At 35.7% G+C, this 21,638-nt stretch overlaps 1 protein-coding gene across 1 annotated transcript in view; it reads left to right on the top strand.

The window, feature by feature from the left end:
• The window catches only part of LOC128548802 (xenotropic and polytropic retrovirus receptor 1-like), a 29,528-nt gene extending 8,115 nt beyond the window's left edge, over window positions 1–21,413 (top strand). The window contains exons 5-9 of the mRNA XM_053524284.1: window positions 781–956; window positions 1,362–1,495; window positions 2,967–3,152; window positions 11,334–11,354; window positions 19,169–21,413. Of these exons, the coding sequence (XP_053380259.1) occupies window positions 781–956; window positions 1,362–1,495; window positions 2,967–3,152; window positions 11,334–11,354; window positions 19,169–19,238 (587 nt within the window). The 3' untranslated portion in view covers window positions 19,239–21,413. The remainder of the gene's footprint in view (window positions 1–780; window positions 957–1,361; window positions 1,496–2,966; window positions 3,153–11,333; window positions 11,355–19,168) is intronic.
• Window positions 21,414–21,638: the final 225 nt, after the last annotated feature.

Here is a 21,638-nt window from a genome sequence, read left to right as displayed (position 1 = left end):
AGAATTAAAGATACATAATGCCCGAATTTCATAATGAAAAATTTGAATAATTAAGACTTGATTTAAGTTATTTTGAGGGTATTATTTAGATGTCAGAATTTTACGGTGAAAACTATTGCTGACAATCATGTTACAGACAATTTGTTCCAAAAGTTACTTTTATTGAATTCACAGATTTGGCCAAAACAACTATTTCACAGGGGCGTAAATTTCACAGAATTTTAACCTTTAAATAAGTTTTATTTTTTCATTTGGATTTAATGTCATTGATTTTTAAAACCACAAAAGATATTAAAATTTGTCACTCACAAATAGTAAAGATGCTACAGTATATTCAATGGGTTTATGACAAAACATCGACACGGCATTTCATCAACACGATGGAACATCGATCTGACTTTAAAGCAACATGACAGAATATCGACATGACCATAATGCATTAAAAACGTTGACAAATATCAACAAACACAGACAATGTGTATTTGCAAAAGTTACAGTGTAAGGGAAGTAACTCTGATTTATAATATACTCTTAATATATGTTACATATCACATGTGATACTGGATGTTAAACGCAACTTACACCCCTTAATTTGTCTTTAACTCCTCTCTCTTGAAACAATACAATATTTTGACTAACTTTCTTTCGGTACGTAGTTGGATCGATGTTCTGTTGTGTTGATGTTCTTTCGTGTCGATATTCAGTCTGGTCATTGAATATCGTGTTGAGGTTTCATCTATCAATATTTTGCTGTGCATTTTATTGAATTATTCATTTCAGAACTGTATGGAGACCAGCACAGACAGTCACATGCATTTTTCTATCTCTGGATTGTATCTGCTGTATTCAGCTCTTGTTATACACTGACTTGGGATCTAAAGATGGATTGGGGCCTTTTAGATTCCAGCGCTGGTGAAAATAGATTCCTCCGAGAGGAAATTGTTTATGCTTATAAGGTAACTATCATTTTTAAAAGGAACTCAAATTTTTACAGTATTTACACAGACCTTGAAAAGTCCTTGAACTTGATGCTATTCCTTGAAAAACCCTTTAAAATGATTAAAACTATAAAAAAAACCTTGATAAAGTACTTGAATTTTGAAAACTTGCTAGTCGGATACCCATCCTCTCCAAGTAGAAATTAGGCCTTGGTTAAATTTATTTAGGCCATATCGCCTCTTCACTCAGAAAATAGTTATCTCTTTCCTCCATGATCTTAATTTAATAACATTCCTTTCCAGGACACAAACTTGTGCTGTCATGTTGGTTTTTACTAAATACATGTAATATGCCTACCACGTAAAATTTAATGTAACTATGGAGATTCTGTGTGAAACAAACTTTTTTTTTTTTACTTTCAGGCTTATTACTATTTTGCTATTGTTGAAGATTTTATTCTACGATTTATATGGTCCCTGACGGTATCAATAGGTGAAGGTTTGTTGGTACATAGTGAAATACTTCGCACACTGCTAGTTTCTTTGGAAATATTCAGGTAAGCTTAATAGCAAAGTGTTTTCTTGCATGCCAGACAGAATTTTCTCGTGTTTTTGCTGATGCTAGAAAAACTTGTCCTACACCCAGGGGTGTAAGATTACTTACGTTCTGCAATTTATGAATGAATGCGTGAATTCATTCGCTACTATGATAAAGAAGTGAACATAAGAAAAGCATCGTTTTACTTTATTTCTTACATTGATTCAAGAATATGGCATGCAAGAAAAAGAATCTATCACTAGCTGAAGGATCGGATGGAAATATCTGCCTCTGGGGTAACTGTTTTGCTGTAACTTGGCAGAGCCTTGTAACTGCCTAAACAGTTACCCAGTAACCCTAGATCCAGAGTTTTCAGTTCCAACCTCCAACTAGTGAAAGGTTCTTAATATATTTCTTTTGCTGCAACTATTCTGCTTACAAAGCAAACTCACTCTTGCTGTAATCCCCTTCATGTTTCAAAGCTACAGTAGTTATCCATGCCAGGTCATTCTCTAACAACTGTTGTTGCAACAATAGTCAACCTCTGTAAACCACAGAAATGTATATATATCTAACTTTGAGAAAAGCTAATGAACAAAATCTGTAGGTATTTAATGACTTTGCCTATCGAAAATATTTAGTTTTTATGTTTAAATAGGAAACGAAGTAATGTCAGACATTTTTATACATTTTCTGTTTGATAATCTAGAAGCATTCTGCTTTTTATAATATTTTGATAGACAGTAAATAATCTTTGTTTAAATGTCATTTGTTTGAAGTACAGTTCATTTGTTTGTTACCATATTTATAACCACCATTGATAACCTATATTGGCAACTCCTCCATAAGGCTGTTACTAACGTTAGTGGGAGGATAGTGCAAAGTACAAAATGACATTTCAATTCCAGAAGCTTCATTGGTTCTTTAGACTGCCAGGTCTAAAGCACCCATATACGGTACCCGATGTCCCAATGTTATTATTTTAACATTGAGGATTTGGGGGCGGGGGTTGGACTCATGACCCTGGTCTCTTAGTCAGACTGTGTTACCACTGGAACACTTTGCCCGCTTTATGAGGTACAGTACTAAGTATGTACTGTTGAAACTACCTTATCAATCACCTGTATTAACCTTCAGCCTGCTGCAGGCAATTGATTCTGCTTTCTGCTTTTGCAACCAGTGCAGACCAAGATCAGCCTGCACGTTCTGGTCTGCACTGTTCGCTATTCAGTCAGTAAATATTCAGTGAACACTCCTTCAAATAATAAGTGGTACTGTCCAAATTGAATAATGGAACTGTCCATTTTAGTAATTTAGCAGGGTAAAGGTTAGGCATCCGTTTGCCTTTAGCAGCCAGTCAGGTAACTTCCCATTTGACTTTTTGATCTATTTTCAACTTTATTTTAAACAGCTACCTGCCTTAAGTGACGAGAATTTGTTGCTGCCTTAACTTAATACAGGTTTGACTGTGGCATTTTGAATATTTTCAGGCGTTTTGTATGGAACTTTTTCCGCTTGGAGAATGAGCATTTGAACAACTGTGGTCAGTTCCGAGCTGTTCGAGATATATCTATAGCTCCGATAGACTCGAGCGATCTCTCTCAGCTTATCGAGATGATGGATGAAGATGATGGAGCGTATACCCACAGATCTGAGAAACGTAGACTTATCGGAAAGTAGGTGCTCGGCGGGCAGCTTCTGTAGAACTGGTTCTTTGCTAACAAATTAACAGTTGTGTGGGTGTGCTTGCAGTTTCGTTCAGCACGGGTTTTCTGTAGTGAATTAACAGTTTTGTGGTGTTTTTAGCTCACCTGTCACAAAGTGACAAGGTGAGCTTTTGTGATCGCGCAGCGTCCGTCGTCCGTCCATGCGTGCGTGCGTCAGTCCGTAAACTTTTGCTTGTGACCACTCTAGAGGTCACATTTTTCATGGGATCTTTATGAAAGTTGGTCAGAATGTTCATCTTGATGATATCTAGGTCAAGTTCGAAACTGGGTCACGTGCCATCAAAAACTAGGTCAGTAGGTCTAAAAATAGAAAAACCTTGTGACCTCTCTAGAGGCCATATATTTCTCAAGATCTTCATGAAAATTGGTCAGAATGTTCACCTTGATGATACTAGGTCAAGTTCGAAACTGGGTCACGTGCCATCAAAAACTAGGTCAGTAGGTCTGAAAATAGAAAAACCTTGTGACCTCTCTAGAGGCCATATATTTCATGAGATCTTCATGAAAATTGGTCAGAATGTTCACCTTGATGATATCTAGGTCAAGTTCGAAAGTGGGTCACCTGCCTTTCAAAACTAGGTCAGTAGGTCAAATAATAGAAAAACCTTGTGACCTCTCTAGAGGCCATATTTTTCATGGGATCTGTATGAAAGTTGGTCTGAATGATCATCTTGATGATATCTAGGTCAAGTTCGAAAGTGGGTCACGTGCCCTCAAAAACTAGGTCAGTAGGTCAAATAATAGAAAAACCTTGTGACCTCTCTAAAGGCCATATTTTTCATGGGATCTGTATGAAAGTTGGTCTGAATGCTTATCTTGATGATATCTAGGTCAAGTTCGAAACAGAGTAATGTGTGGTCAAAAACTAGGTCAGTAGGTCTAAAAATAGAAAAACCTTGTGACCTCTCTAGAGGCCATACCCTTGGATGGATCTTCATGAAAATTGGTCAGAATGTTCACCTTGATGATATCTAGGTCAAGTTTGAAACTGGGTCACGTGCCTTAAAAAACTAGGTCAGTAGATCAAATAATAAAAAAACCTTGTGACCTCTCTAGAGGCCGTATTTTTCAATGGATCTTCATGAAAATTTATCTGAATGTTCACCTTGATGATATCTAGGTCAGTTTCGAAACTGGATCATGTGCATCAAAAACTAGGCCAGTAGGTATAAAAATAGAAAAACCTTGTGACCTCTCTAGAGGCCATATTTTTCATGAGATCTTCATGAAAATTAGTGAGAATGTTCACCTTGATGATATCTAGGTAAAATTCAAAACAGGGTCACGTACCTTTGAAAACTAGGTCAATAGGTCAAATAATAGAAAAACCTTGTGACCTCTCTAGAGACCATATTTTTCAATGGATCTTCATGAAAATTGGTCAGAATTTTTATCTTGATAATATCTAGGTCAAGTTCAAAACTGGGTCACATGAGCTCAAAAACTAGGTCACTATGTCAAATAATAGAAAAAACGACGTCATACTCAAAACTGGGTCATGTGGGAAGAGGTGAGCGATTCAGGACCATCATGGTCCTCTTGTACTTTGATTTTGCTAGCTGAAGTGACATTGCACCTTTATTTTAATTATAATACCCACAGCAAAGGAGTTTTAGTGGGGTGGGGCTGTATTGGAATCACTTTGTTCCATCCATCTGTCTTGATACATCTTTGACTCCACTGAAGGTAATTAGTTATAACTAGACACTGTAATGTATTTAAAGAAAGGAAATATTAAACGCGAGGACTTTTATACTCAATTTCTCACATTTTTGTACCCCTGCTTTGAGTTGCTCTTGTCCGTCCATCTTTCTGTACATCTGTCTGAATTTGTATCATGCATATCTCAAAGTGTATTTGACCTAAAGTCATCAAACCACATTAGAGTTGTTATTCAGCATGTACAGTTGTTGCCTAGTGTTTCAGTTGGGATTTCACACAGCCAGACCAAAGTTATGGCCTTTGCCTTAGTCAAAAATATGCATGCAGTGGCAGGGATTGGGGGCACCAGTCTTCTGTGGTCACACATTTAGTTTAACTACTCTAAACTTAGTCTAAAACTTGAATAAATCCTCTGAAAGAGATTTACTGAAACTACATAATTATAAATTAATGATCGATGGCTATGAGAAAAAGTATACAGAACAACAACCATAATTATATAGAACAATGGTAAAATTATCTCCCTTTTTGTGTTGAACTTTTCATATTTAAGACACTAACTTGCCTCCACTGAAAGGAATTAAATGTTTTTCATATAAAATCCTTCTTTTAGGCAAATATGAAACATTATATTTTATGCAGCCATTTGAAACAAACCTTTGCTGGGGGTATGCCTCACATTCAGTGATAGCTCTAGTTTGGTTTGTCTATGTATTATTACATACTGTGAAATCATTAAGGCGTGGGGAACTGGTCTTTTGGAATTCATTGATGAGGGAATCCGTGAAATTAGATCCCAATGAGTATGTTACATTGCCATTTATTTTATGTTTCAAATTTGAAATCATAAATTCAGAATCAAACAACATACAAAATGTAGCCATTTTTGGCCAAAACCTAGAAATTTAGTTACCATGTAAATTCAATGATTTTACAGTATTCATATACAGTGTAAACGATTTAACGCTGATTAACAGCCATTGAGCAAAAAACTAAATTGATAGTCTTTCTTGAGATGTTGCATTATATTGATTACATTGTATATTTGTTTTCGACTTTTATTTATTTTTAATCAGAAAGTAAACTGAATATAACTTCCATCACAAAATTGACTTCTTTGTTTTGATTTTAATGTACATGCTTAGGAAATGAATTTAAATTTTGATTTCTTAAACACTTCTTTGTAATGTTTAAGTTGTAGCAGTGTTCAAAACCAAAAATAGCTTTCCTTACGTCACGAGATGGGATGTCATTTTAGAAGTGTTAGATTTGATTTTATAATCAAACTGATTAGGAACTAAGATAGCACATAATTTATCTACCCATTGTTTATGCACATTTCCGCAGCCTCCCCCCCCCCCCCCCCCATCCTTTTGATGAAGTGAGGGTATATTGTGTTGCCTGTGTCTGCCAGTTGGTACATCTATCAGATGATAGGCAACTTGCTCTCTGATGCATGACTAGAGACAGTTTTATCCAAGGGCAAGGTCACGGTGACCTTGAGACGGTAAAGTGCTTGCAATGAATACTGGGAGAAGGTTTGAGTCTGCAGTGGTCAGTCTTCATAGGATAATTATCTGTTGTCAGTAGATGAACCCTTATTTTTGGTGGGGGGATTCAGTAGTTCGAAGATCAAGGTAACAGTGACCTCAAGACAGAGAAAGTTACCACTCAATAACTGAAGACTGCTTTTGGTAGGATTGTCAAACTGATAATTTTCTATAGTCAGTAGTTAACTTTGGGTCTGTTAGTTAACAGTAAAGGTCACAGTGACCTGAGACTAAGTAATCTTGTCAAAATCTAGAGATTTGGGGTTACGTAGGTCAAAGGTCAATGTCACAGTAACCTTGAGACTAAATTACTTTCTTATCAGAGGCTGGTGAATGCATGAGCCTACAGCCATCAAACTGCATGGCACGATTAGTTGAAGACCTCTGCTGATTGGGGTCAGGAGGTCAGAGGTTAATATCACAGTGACCTTGAGACTAAAAGTAAGATCTATATTTAGAGAAGCTTGGGTCATCAGACTCCATAACATGATTTTCTGTGGTCATCAGATTAACCAATACTCTGTTGTTTTTTTGATGAATGGTAAATATACTTCAGACTGAAAGACATACATCAAGTTACTCCAATGGGTTATCATAGGGAGCATTTCGTGAAAGTTGTTTTTAAATGAAGTTTGCCCGAAAACTACGATCTTGTGTCCATTAATAACTTATTTGTTCTTTTAAGCACTGTTATAACTTTAAGCAAATTCAAAGTTTTAGTCAGCTGGCTTTTGATTGCAGTTTAATGTATTTTAGTTAAAGTTTCATATATATATTGCTTGTGGATGTGTTCAGCTGTTATTAAAAATGCTAGTACTCGGCAAGACACACTATTTTCTTCATAGGAGTAGATTATACTTTGGAAATGTAGATCTACTTGGATGTGTTCAGCTGTTATTAAAAATCCTAATACTCAGCAAGACACGCTATTTTCTTCATAGGAGTAGATTATACTTTGGAAATGTAGATCTACTTGATTGATTTTGTCTAAATTTTCATACATTTTATTTGAATGCGCGTCAGTTTTATATTTAAGGCTATCCAGAGAACGTTTTATCAAGTCACAAAGATACTTTTACAGTATTTTTTTTATGATGGAAAAAAATGGATGATTTCAGATCGGTTATGAAATTTTTCCAAATTCAGGAACATCTTTTGTTGTTGGTAAATTTAAGTAAAATGTTTAATGAATGTGATTTAACAGTTTGTAGGCAGTTATTATTCATGAAGTCTGTAAAACATGTTGAAAAACTCTCTAGAGTGTTAGTCACTTTGTAAATTATGTACAAAATTCTCTAGAATGTTAGTCACTTGGTAAATCGTGCTGAAAAAATCTATAGAGCTTTAGTCACTCGGTAGAATGTGTTGAAAATTTTTTCTAGTGTTAGTTACTCAGTAAAAGGTGCTAAAAAGCTCTCTAGAGTGTAAATTACTCAGTGAAAAATTCTTTCATGTTAGTTAATTGGGTAAAACATGTTGAAAACTCTCCTTAGAGTGTCAGTTACTGGGTAAAACATGATAAAAACTCTAGAGTGTTTTTCAGTCAGTAGGTGAAAAACTCTTGCCATTTAATCACTCAGTAAAACATGCCAAAACAGCCTGCAGTGTTAGTTATTCAGTTAAATCGTATATTTTTTTACACGAAAAAATTAAGTTATATTACATATAATAAATTTTATATAATGAATTAAGTTATATTGATTTTATTTTTAGCTGGTTTATACAAAATATATCGAAAGTTATTCTACTTACCTTGAGTTATCTTTAGTGTCCACATTCCAGATTCCTGTTTTGATGCGCTTCACATTAACTTTATTATTATACTATGGATTAAATTAACTTCAGACTTAAAATATTTATTGTGTTTCTTATCATTACCTGGCCCGCCCGCTTAGCTCAGTAGGTAAGAGCGTTGGTCTACAGATCGCGGGGTCGCGAGTTCGATCCTCGGGCGGGGCGAATGTTCTCCGCGACTATTTGATAAACGACATTGTGTCTGAAATCATTAGTCCTCCACCTCTGAAAATTCATGTGGGGAAGTTGGCAGTTACTTGCGGAGAACAGGTTTGTACTGGTACAGAATCCAGGAACACTGGTTAGGTTAACTGCCCGCCGTTACATGACTGAAATACTGTTGAAAAATGGCGTTAAACCCAAAACAAACAAACAAAATTATCATTACCCACAATATGACACAAGGCAGTAATTCTGGCACCAGTATATTATGAATTGTGCTCCTTTTTTACATAGATTTTGATGCACTTACACTTTCTGTTATAATTTAAATTTTGAGTTCCACTTCATCACTCGTATAACATGATACAAGGGCCATAACTGCGGAACCAGTTTTCCATGTAGTATGTGCTTTTTTACTAAGAATTTAAGGTAAAGTTTTGATGCACTTTCACTCAGTCTCTGTTATTACTAAACAGAATTAATTCAAACTAAATGTAGATGTTCGAATTATTTCACATCATATGACAAAAGATCCATAACTCTGGCACCAATATTATGTATCTTGAATTATGCTCCTTGTTACTTTTAATTTTTGGTTAAAGTTTTGATGCGCTTTCACTCAATTTCTGCATATACAAAATGGATTTGATTCAAACTTTGTAATTGTTAGACATCATCCCTAACATTATATATAACAAAAGGGACTTAACTCCGGCACCCGTAATTATAAAATACATTCCAGTTTTACTCAGAAATTTGGGTTAATGTTGATGCACTAAATTAAATACTTAATCTCTGTTATTAGAAGTGATGATCTGGATAATATAAAAAAGCCTGGACTTTAGGTAGGGAAACAAAATTCATTTTATGAATAAATGGAATGGAGTAAATTTATTAAAGTGGCAATTTTCATTTTATTTATATAAAGAAAAAATATGATATTGAAAAGTTTTGACAGGTTAAATAATTCTGGTCTAAAATTTTCAAATCAGTCTACAAAAAAAATATCAAGAACACAACCCTTTCTATTTTATTTGCTGAATTTTCTAAATATATTTTCAAGTTTTGAACTGAATTCTTTGTTGTAAAAAAATTTAATCAGAGCATGCAGAACTATTTTTAATTAATAGGTCTGAACCAAACTTAGTAACAGTTTTGAATTTTCCCCCTACAGTATATGGCTCAAGGTCCATAACTGAAAGAAACATTTTCTGAATTATGTTCCTTTTATATAAAATTTCATGTTAAAGTTGAATGGATTTGAATCAAACTTGAAACATTTGCTCCACAACATGACTCTTAAGTTTCCTTAGATTTGCTCTGTTTCACTACCCAGTATCAAAATAGTCGAGCAGGCTGTCTTCTCTGACAACTCTTGTAATTACTATAATGATTTTTTTTCATATGTTATGAAAAGATTCAAACTGCAATAGGGCAATTCGTGTTTGCACAATGTTACCCGTAGAACACATTTATGATATGTTGTACATAGCCCTTTATAATATTTATAAGAAACCTTGTTGCACGGTATGCATGAAGTTATATCAATTAAAGCTTAAACAGATCTTTATCAGAAATGTTTTTGTTGTCTTTATAACAGTTAGCAATAGTTACATTTGAGGAGGGAAACCTCACAGGGAGGCTGTTACTGACAACCAAAGGTTCAGGGTGAGCCCTTTGATATAAGTGGATGGTCTTGTATCCATTGTTTCTTACAATGTAGTTCATCATCTTTGATTTACATCAACGTCTTCTCCTTTGAAACTGCTGGTCAGAATTACACCAAACTTGGTACTTAACACCCTAGCAAGTTAATCTCTTAATTTATTCAAATGAGAGGAGGGGCACTTTGCTCCTATTAGGGGCCATTACAGCTAAAAATAGAAATACCTTTAAAAGACTTCTTGTGAACTGCTTAATGGATCATCATCAAACTTGGCCAATAACAACATTATAAGGTCCTCTCCCAATTTTGTTCTAATAAGGACATTTGATGCTAGAGCTAAAAATAGAAGAATACTAAAATGACTTCCTCTCATTAGCTGGTTGATGGATCTTTCATCAAAATTGGTCTGTAACATCATTGTAAGGTCCTCCCTAAATATCTTCTGAAATGGGGCTGCTATACCGCTAAGGGGCTGAAAGAGCTTAAGATAGAAATAGCCTACAAATAACTTATTTCCTAAACAGCTTGATGTATCTTCATCAGACTAGATGTGTTACATTATCATAATGTACTGTCCCAGTTTAGTTTAAATGGGGGCTCTTGATGCCTTTTAAGAATCAAAATAGAAAAAGAAACCTTCAAAGAACCTCTTCTCAAGAACCATTTATGGCTCTCTGTCAAACTTGGTCAGACTCTGTAGCATCATTGTAAGGTCTTCTCCCCCCCCCCCCCCCCCCCACCCCTCAGAGCTAAAAATAGAAAAATCTTAGTCTTTTTCTCAGGAACCACTTGATTGATCTTCATCAAACCTAGTATGTAGCATCATTATAAGGTCAGTTGAAATAGGGGCACTTGGCTACTTTTATTGGCTGCTAGTACTACTTTTAATGACTTCTCATAAACTGCTTGAAAGATCTTCATCAAACTTTTGAGGGTAAATGGGTTTTAAATCACAACAACGACATTTGAAAAGGTAATGTTGCAGCTATTGGGCATTGATAGCCGAGGAAAGTAAGCAAGTACCAGGGTTAGCTATAGACACAAAGCCCTGGTATATGAAATCATATGTATTAACCTTTTCAAGTTTAGCAGATTACCTTTCATATTAATTGGTAAGTAATTGAAGGTCAAGGTGACATTGTAACTGAAATAAGTTTCCTTAAAGATTACACTCGGATTGAAACAAAATTAAGTAAAATAAAAAATGTAGAAAAAAATTATCGTTATTATGATATCTTTTTTATGCTCTGTTCAAATAACTATTTATTACTTTAAAGAATCATATTCATATTGCAGCACAGTGAAGATCTCCAAAAGGTAAAAACAAAACAGCTTGAAAAAGATATACTCTTTTGAATGCATTTTTACTTTGAAAATAGAGGAACTAGCCTACTGTTCGTTCAACCGTATCTGTAACAGGAATTTTCATGAGTTCAGACTTAATCTTGCATGAACCAGATTAAACCCTTACCATTTTGGACACAATTAATGCTGACTTTGTGACCAGTATAGATCACGATCAGCCTGCACATCAGTGCAATCTGATCAAGATCTGCACTGTTCGCCATTCAGTCAGTATATTTTTGGTAAGCACCCCTTTTAACAGTTATTGGTACTGTCCAAACTGAAAGATGGACATGCTCATTATAGAAATCTAAGGGGATAAGGATATCTTTCTAATTATCACAAGGGCTGCATAAAGAAATTGTTAGATATTTGAAGGTATCTTCAATAACGTCAGTTTTATAGTCAGAAATGTATTTTTCCCTTTGTTACATTTCAGCTTATTTTATATGAAATCTCAATTAATTATTCTTTTAGAAATTTTACAAAATGTGTATAGAGGAAGTGCTGCTTTCATTCTTACTAAAATATACTGAAAGTTTTTGTAACAATCTGTCTACAGATAAAGTCAAAAATGATTGGCGTGAAGTTGGAAGAACAGCAGTAGGAGCAATTAACTGCTGCTACTGCTTTACTGCCAACTAAATCACACCGATCCAAACATGAAATTTTAAGGGGAAAATTGTGTTATGAAATACCCTTTCAAAATCATTTTAAACTCCTCTGATTTTTTAGCTCGACTATTCGAAGAATAGTCTAGCTATTCTACTCACCCTGGCGTCGGCGTCGGTGTCGGCGCCGGCGTCACACCTTGGTTAAGTTTTTGCATGCAAGTACATACAGCCATCAATTAAAGGCATATAGCTTTGAAACTTATTTTTTCTTTTTCTAGGTCAATTACCAACCTCTCTGGGTCAAGTCCCATAACTCTGACATGTATTTTGAGCAAATTATGCCCCCTTTTGGACTTAGAAAATTTTGGTTAAAGTTTTACATGCAAGTTACTATCTCCAAAACTAATGCAGATATTGATTTGAAACTTCACATGTGTCTTCAGGGTTATAAAACTAGTTGATAGCAGCAAGTCCCATAACTCTGACTTTCATTTTGGCCAAATTATGCCCCCTTTTGGACTTAGAAAATTCTGGTTAAAGTTTTGCGTGCAAGTACATACAGCTATTTCTAAAAGGCATATAGATTTTAAACTTATTTTTTCTTTTTCTAGATCAATTACCAACCTCACTGGGTCAAGTTCCATAACTCTGACATGTTTTTTGAGCAAATTATGCCCCCTTTTAGACTTAGAAAATTTTGGTTAAAGTTTTACATGCAAGTTATTATCTCCAAAACTAATGCAGATATTGATTTGAAACTTCACATGTGTCTTCGGGGTTATAAAACTAGTTGATAGCAGCAAGTCCCATAACTCTGACCTTCATTTTGGCCAAATTATGCCCCCTTTTGGACTTAGCAAATTCTGGTTAAAGTTTTGCGTGCAAGTACATACAGCTATTACTAAAAGGCATATAGATTTGAAACTTATTTTTTCTTTTTCTAGATCAATTACTAACCTCACTGGATCAAGTTCCATAACTCTGGCATGTATTTTGGGCAAATTATGCCCCCTTTTGGACTTTGAAAATTCTGGTTAGTTTTACATGCGAGTTTCTATCTCCAAAACTAATGCAGATATTGAATTGAAACTTCACATGTGCCTTAGGGGTTATAAAACTAGTTGATAGCAGCAAGTCCCATAACTGGTATGCATTTTGGTCAAATTATTCCCCCTTTTGAACTTAAAAAACTCTTTTGATATTTAACCTTTTTAGGTAATATTTTCCTGCCTCTGGGACAATATTTTGAATAGTCGAGCTTGGCTGTCTTACGGACAGCTCTTGTTAACTTTTGGACTTAGAAGATCAGATTTCTTGGTTAAGTTTGGTGTTTAGGTCAGCTTTTCTCCTTAACTATCAAAGCTATTGCTTTTAAACTTGCAGTAGGTGTTCACAATCATAAGCTGACCCTTTACAGCAAGAAACATAACTCCGTCCTGCTTTTTGCAAGAATTATGCCCCCTTTTGGACTTAGAAAATACCAGATTTCTTGGTTAATTTTTATGTTTAGGTAAACATTTCTCCTAAACTATCAAAGTTATTGCTTTGGAACTTGCAGCACTTGTTCACCATCATAAGCTGACTCTGTACATCAAGAAACATATCTCCATCCTGCTTTTTGCAAGAATTATGGCCCTTTTTGGACTTAAGAAATCATGGGTAGGACAATATTTCTATTATATACAGAGACAAGAAAATCAGATGAGCGTCTGCACCCGCAAGGCGGTGCTCTTGTTTAACCTTTGCCTTGCTAAATTTTTAAAATGGACGGAACCGTCATTCTAGTCGGGCAGTAGCATTTACTATTTGAAGGGTTTTTCACTGAAAATTTACTGACTGAAAAGCGAACAGTGCGGACCATGATCAGCCTGCACGGACAGGCTGATCTTGGTCTGCACTGGTCGCAAATGCAGAATCACTTGCCGCCAGCAGGCTAAAGATAAACGATAACCCGGTAATCAAAATATTTTGAAACTTTTAATGGTTCCTATTACCACCCTTGAAGTTCATTTAAATGATTTATGCTGCTATTTTTATTTGAGCTGCACCATGAGAAAACCAACGCTGTTCGTTTGGGACCAGCATGGATCCAGACCAGCCTTAGCATCCGTGTAGTCTGGTTAGGATCCATGCTATTAGCTTCGAAAGTCTATTGCAATTAGGGAAATCTTTAGCAAACATTAATCCATGCTGGTCGCAAACATTATGTTGGATTTTTCATGGTGCGGCTCATTTAAAGCGAAATTAAAGAAACAGTTGTTACGGAAAAGGTTGATCAAACAATCATTATTCATCTGCACGTCTTGTAAACCACATAACTAACAACATGTATTATATATTTATATTCCGTGCAGAAAAAAATATAGAAAAAGTGTGGCATTAGAGGCACAAACTATATAAGCATGACATGTGCACGTAAACATCCTGTAAATCTGACCATTATAATTTGTTTAATTATTGCAAGCATTGCTGCAACATTAAAATTAATATTTTAAATATTTACTTATTCTTATCAGTATTCATAATTTAGTTCACCTTGGTTCAAATGATAGAGCTCTCTGAGCTATTTGGATCATGTGGCATTTTGTCTGTCTGTTTGTCTGCCTGTCCATCCACATCCCTTCAAATGGGCCTCCGTGGCCAAGTGGTTAAGGTCGCTGACTTCAAATCGCTTGTCCCTCATCGATGTGGGTTCAAGCCTCATTCGGAGCGTTGAATTCTTCATGTTCCTCAATCTGGCTTACGGAAGGTCGGTGGTTCTACCAAGGTGCCCGCTCGTGATGAAATAATGCACGGCGGGGCACTTGGGGTCTTCCTCAACCATTAAAGCTGGAAAGTCGCCATATGACCTATCATGTGTCAGTGCGACGTTAAATCAAATAACAATAATAACAAGTGAATGAAGTATTGCCATGCAATACAAAGTCCCCTACTGGAAGGCACCTAATTTTCTCTACTGCAGTATAACATAATGAACTGATATCTGTCAATGATGTATAAACAATATTGTACTATATATACAATATGTTATAACAAAACACTTGGATTAAGATTTATATATATAAAAACCTACAGTTGTTTTCATATTGAAGTTTTTTGGCTGATTATAAAAATGTTATCATGTAAGTTATTTATAGTAACAACAAAGGGAAATTAATCTTTAAAAAAAAAAAAAAAAAAAAAAAAAAATCTATATAATACAAGTCCACAAGAAACTCTTTACCAGGTAGAGATAGGTCAAAATACACCTAAAAATTGGATGTAACATGCATGGTGTACCACAGAAAAGTGGTCTCGATTTTTCTCTACCGCCAGTAATAAAAAAGTTACAATAAAATCTATTTATAGTAACAACAAAGGGACGTAATTCTAAAAACAAGGGTGCCTCATGGTGGTGAACATTTGGTCCAAGTTACATCAAAATCCCTCCATGCATGAAGAAGAAATGTCCCGTACAAAGTCATTCTTGAATTTGACCTTTGACCTCTAAATATGACCTTGACCTTAGACCTAGGGACCTGGTTCTTGTGCATGACATGTTGTCTCATCCAGGGGAATATTTGTGCCAACTGATATCTAAATCCTCTTTGCATGACAAAGTTATAGACCGGACAGGAAAAAAATCCTCTTGACCTTTGATCTCAAAGTGTGACCTTGACATTTAAGCTAGGGTATTGGGTGTTGCGCATGACACGTCGTCTCATCATGGGAAACATTTATGCCAAGTAATATTGTAATCCCTTGATGGATGACAGAGTTCTGGATCGGACAGGGCAAAAACCTTATTGACCTTTGACCTCCAATTGTGACCTTGACCTTTGAGCTAAGGGTCTGGGCTTTGCGCATGACATGTTGTCTCATCATGGGGAACATTTGTGCCAAGTAATATTAAAATCCCTTAATGGATGGCAGAGTTATGGACGGGACAGGAAAAAAACTCTGTTGACTTTTGACCCCCAATTGTGACCTTGACCTTTGAGCTAGGGGCCTGGGATTTGCGCATGACACGTCGTCTCATCATGGGGAACACTTGTGCTAAGTGATATTAAAATTCCTTAATGAATGTCAGAGTTATGGACCGGACACGAAACAGACCCTGTTCATGCTATGTTAACATTTGACTGCTAAGTGTGACCTTGACCTTTGAGCTAGGAGTCTGAAAGTTGTGCATGACACATCGTCTTATAATGAGGTACATTTGTGCCAAGTAATATTAAAATCCCTTCATAGATGGGAAAGTTATGGACCGGACAGGAAAAAAGCCTTGTTGACCTTTGACCTCCAATTGTGACCTTGACCTTTAAGCTAGGGGTCCAGGTTTTGCGCATGACACGTCGTCTCCTCATGGGGAACATTTGTGCCAAGTAATATTAAAATCTCTTCATGGATGGGAGAGTTATGGACCGGACAGGAAAAAAGCCCTGTTGACCTTTGACCTCCAATTGTGACCTTGACCTTTGAGCTAGGGGTCCAGGATTTGCGCATGACACATCATCTCATCATGGGGAACATTTGTGCCAAGTAATACTAAAATCCCTTCAAGGATGGGAGAGTTGTGGACCGGACAGGAAAAAAGCCCTGTTGACCTTTGACCTCCAATTGTGACCTTGACCTTTGAGCTAGAGGTCCGGGTTTTGCGCATGACACGTCGTCTCATCATGGGGAACATTTGTGCCAAGTAATATTAAAATCCCTTCATGGATGGCAGAGTTATGGACCGGACACGAAATTGCGGACGGACGGATGGACGGACGGACAGACGGATGAACGGACAGACGGACGGACGGAATGACGGAAAAGTGCATTCCTATAGTCCCCGAAACTGGTTTTCAACCAGTAGGGGACTAAAAAAAACATCCCTTCAAAGTTCTTCTAAAGGAGTTTAAACAAACTTGGTTGGAAGCACTCTCTAGTGATAGGGATTCTAGATTTTATAAATCATGTTTCTACCCTGCTGCACACAGCCCAAAGTTCAAAGTATTCTCTACTAATAATGATTTTCTCAATTTCATAAATGATTGCCCTGAACACTAGAGGGCAGGTGGGGGTTGTCTAGCTTTGGATGTTTGTTTTGGGTTGAGGAGATCCAAAGTGAGGGCTTTCTTGAAAATAGGAAAACAGTTCTAATCATTAAATATTGTAACTGAATTGATTGTAAAAGTTAGGAAACACTTGAGTTAAGGTCATAGAATATTTCTAAGTTATGTCCATTGTCCATTAAATTGTAATCCTTTTTTTTGTGTTACAAAGAAACTTCCAAAATACTGGATAGCTAGGTGATACTGTCTCAAGAGTTTTTGTTTATGTAGAAGTATACTGAGAGATGAAATCTATCAGTTTCAATCCAGAGCATGTAAAGATTTTAATTAACCCTTATCATGCTGGACATGACTGATTCTGTCTTTGCGAACAGTGTTGATCATGACCAGCCTACACATCCTTGCAGTCTGATCATAATCTGCTATTCAGTCTGTATCTATTTGGTAAGCACCCCTTTTAACAGTTAATGTTTTTTTTCCAAACTGAAAGATGGACAAGTTCATTATAGCAATTTTGCAGGGTAAGGGGTAAATGAGAGTTTCTCGTGTATGCGATGCATGCATGTGTAATATATGTGCATATCTTTAAGTAACATTAAAAAGCATGTGTGGTCAAAACTGCAAAAGTTTAAAAAGCAGCGCTTAAAGTTGCATTCCAAAATGGTATTTGTTTAAGATATGATATTTCAACACTTCAGCACATACCAGCAGCACAAATATATGGATAAACAATCACGCAGCATGAGTAATCCCAATCTAATCATCTCCCTTGACAGTCTGTAATATCCGATTAAAATGCAATTTTTGTGCCCCCCGTGAGTGGTTAGGGGCATATAGATTTGGTCTTGTCCGTGTGTGCGTCCATCCAGACATTCCTACATATTGGTATTTATGTAGCTACTCTTTTTTTTCTCTATTGTTCTTTTAGCCGAGTAAAAGAAAAATAGCCATATAAAAGCCTTACAGAATGAATGACATCAAAGTAAAAGTACAGTTACCTATTGTTCTTATAGCCACTTAAGTATGCATATGTGGGTTTGTCCATCCGTCTGTTCATCTGTCCGAAGTTCGTGATGTGCCTAGCTCAAAGTGTTTGATATAAATTGATGAAACCTTGCATGAGTCTTTATCATGATATGAACTTACACACCTCCTATTTTTCGTCTGGCTCTGCCCCTTACCTTTAGCGTCACGGCCCCTGAAATAGTCAAAAATGCATATTTTCACCTTGTGACACGCCTAGCTCAAAAATATTTGATTTAGATTCATGAAACCTTGCATGAGTCTTAATCATGATGTGAACTTGCACACCTCCATTATTCATTTGGGTTTGCCTCCTATTTTCAGAGTTACAACCCTTGAAATAGTCAAAAACTGCTCATTTTCACCTTGTGACGCGCCTAGCTCAAAAAGTATTAGATGTAGATTCATGAAACCTTGCATGAGTCTTAATCATGATGTGAACTTGCACACCTCCTTTTTTCATTTAGGTGTGCCTCCTTTTTTCAGAATTATGGCCCGTGAAATAGTCAAAAATGCTCATTTTCACCTTGTGACGCGCCTAGCTCCAAAAGTGTTTAATATAAATGGTTGAACACTTGCATAAGTCTTTATTATGACATGAACTTGCACATCTCTTATTTTTTGGCTGGCTCCTTACCCCTATTTTTAAAGTTATGGCCCCTGAAATAGTAAAAAACTGCGCATTTTTACCTTTTTATGTGCCTAGCTCAAAAAGTATTTGATGTAAATTCATGAAACCTTGCTTGACTCTTTGTCATGATGTGACCTTGCACACTTGCCATTCTTCTTCAGAATCTTAGCACTTATTACAGAGTTATGGCCCTTGAAATAGCCAAAATAGTGTTTTTTTTTTTGGTTTGTGATGCTCATAGCTCAAAAAGTATGACCTAGAATAATAAATCCTTTTCATAAAATGTTTGTTGAGGCTATACCCCATTAAGACTGCAAACATTTGAATTATTATCCCTTATTTGTGACAAATGTACCAGTGGGGGGGTGGGGGGGGCAAACTCTGTGTCCGACAGACACATTCTAGTTAATAATGCCGCATGTCGGACAACATCATGACTCTAGTGGGAATTTTAATCTTAATTATCACTTATTGTTGCAGAAACAAAAAGGAGAAACATATAGAAGACAACGTTCCGGATAAAATACCGTGGAAATTCAAGGGAGTTTGAGAGATGGAAAAGACATGGAAATTCAAGGGAGTTTGAGAGATGGAAAAGAGCACATGACAGAGACTGAGCATCAATGGACTTGTCCCTAATGTCTTAGTATGATAGACAAGAATGCATAATATTAGTGAAATAAAGTGCCATATTCAGACTTAATGGGACATGCCTCCAGATGAAAATCAAAATTCAATTTTTAGCTCAACTATCCGGAGAGTAGGTCAAGCTGTTGGACTCGCCTGAGGGAGTCAGCATCTGCATCATCAGTGTCTTGCTTTGGTTAAGTTTTTTTATGTTAGCTGGTTAGTGGGTATCTACTGACGAGAATGGATTGAAACCTCTCAGAGTTGTTTACTCTGATGATCTGATGTGCAATGCACAGAGTCCCTAACTCTGCTTTGCATTTAAACAAATTATGTCCCTTTATCATCTTTTTTTCAATTTTTGGTTAAGTTTTTTCATGTGAGCTGGTTTCTCGGTATCCACTTACGGGAAGGAATTGACACACACACACTTGTTCATTATGATGATCCGATATGCAATGCAGAGGTTCCCTAACACTGCTTTGCATTTTAACAAAATTATGCCCCCTTTCTGACTTCTGTATTCATTCTATTGACAAGGCTGTTGAATAGTCAAGCGTTCCAACAGCTTCTTTTTTAAAAATGATAGCGATTGCAGTTAGACATCAAAATGATAAACCAGCATTGTTTACGCAGATAGTTTTAATTGTATCATATAAAATACAGCTTAATTCTAAGACTAATACTTTCAAGAGTTTTCTTCATAAGTTTTCAAACAAATGACATAAATCAGGAGGCCTGCATCTTTATAGCAATTGTAAAAATGAGAAGATATTTCTGTTGAGTGAAAAAAATGAATATTATTTCACCTAAATGTAATTGTGAACAATGTAAATAATTTCCTTCGTAAGTAAGTGAGAAATAGAATTTTTTCTCTTGTGTGTAAATGAGAAATGAAAATTACTGTGAATAATATTTTAAACTGGAAATTGTTGCCCTAGAATATCGGTGGGAACTTGAAATTGTTGCCCTTGAAATTGAATTGTTGTCATTGAATAACAGTGAGAACTGAAAATTGTTGCCCTTGAATATCAGTGAGAACTGGAAATTGTTGCCCTTGAATATCAGTGAGAACTGGAAATTGTTGGTCTTGAATATCAGTGATAACTGGAAATTGTTGCCCTTGAATTAACAGTGAGAACTAGAAATTATTGCTCTTGTATATACAAAGTGAATTGAAAGCGCATAAAGATAATATAATATATATAAGAATTGATCATGTTTATGTATCTATTGCATACTTGAGCTGATGTCTTTCATTATTGTATTTAATTTAAATGTTCGTTGTGTAATTCTGTAGAGAAATAAAAAATATTTAGAAAGTGGATAATTTTTTAATTTTCATAATTTTATGAATATCAGTGAGAACTGGAAATTGTTTATCAGTGAGAACTGGAAATTGTTGTCCTTGAATATCAGTGATAACTAGAAATTAGTGACCTTGAATATCAGTGAGAACTGGAAATTGTTGTCTTTGAATATCAGTGAGAACTGGAAATTGTTTATCAGTGAGAACTGGAAATTGTTGACCTTGAATATCAGTGAGAACTGGAAATTGTTGACCTTGAATATCAGTGAGAACTGGAAATTGTCTATCAGTGAGAACTGGAAATTGTTGACCTTGAATATCAGTGAGAACTGGAAATTGTTGACCTTGAATATCAGTGAGAACTGGAAATTGTTTATCAGTGAGAACTGGAAATTGTTGTCCTTGAATATCAGTGAGAACTGGAAATTGTTGTCCTTGAATATCAGTGAGAACTGGAAATTGTTGTCCTTGAATATCGGTGAGAACTGGAAATTGTTTATCAGTGAGAACTGGAAATTGTTGTCCTTGAATATCAGTGAGAACTAGAAATTAGTGACCTTGAATATCAGTGAGAACTGGAAATTATTGTCCTTGAATATCAGTGAGAACTAGAAATTATTGCTCTTGTATATACAAAGTGAATTGAAAGCGCATAAAGATAATATAATATATATAAGAATTGATCATGTTTATGTATCTATTGCATACTTGAGCTGATGTCTTTCATTATTGTATTTAATTTAAATGTTCGTTGTGTAATTCTGTAGAGAAATAAAAAATATTTAGAAAGTGGATAATTTTTATCCAGTTGTGTAAAATTTCCACTTAGTACTAAACTATTTTATTTCCCACTAAACGGGACCGTAAGAATAGCCGCTTCCTTTTATTTAGCGGAAAATACAAAACATCTTTTCCTTGCATGACTCTCCACCATATGGAGCCGACCATACGTCCAGAAAATGACTTTGGAACTACTGGAGATTTTGACAAGAGTTGTAGATGACACTGAAAATG

This window comes from Mercenaria mercenaria, chromosome 15 (assembly GCF_021730395.1).
Source record: "Mercenaria mercenaria strain notata chromosome 15, MADL_Memer_1, whole genome shotgun sequence".
NCBI lineage: Eukaryota > Metazoa > Mollusca > Bivalvia > Venerida > Veneridae > Mercenaria > Mercenaria mercenaria.
The sequence above is the reverse complement of the archived record's forward strand: the minus strand, read 5'-3'. Positions and strand labels throughout refer to the sequence as shown.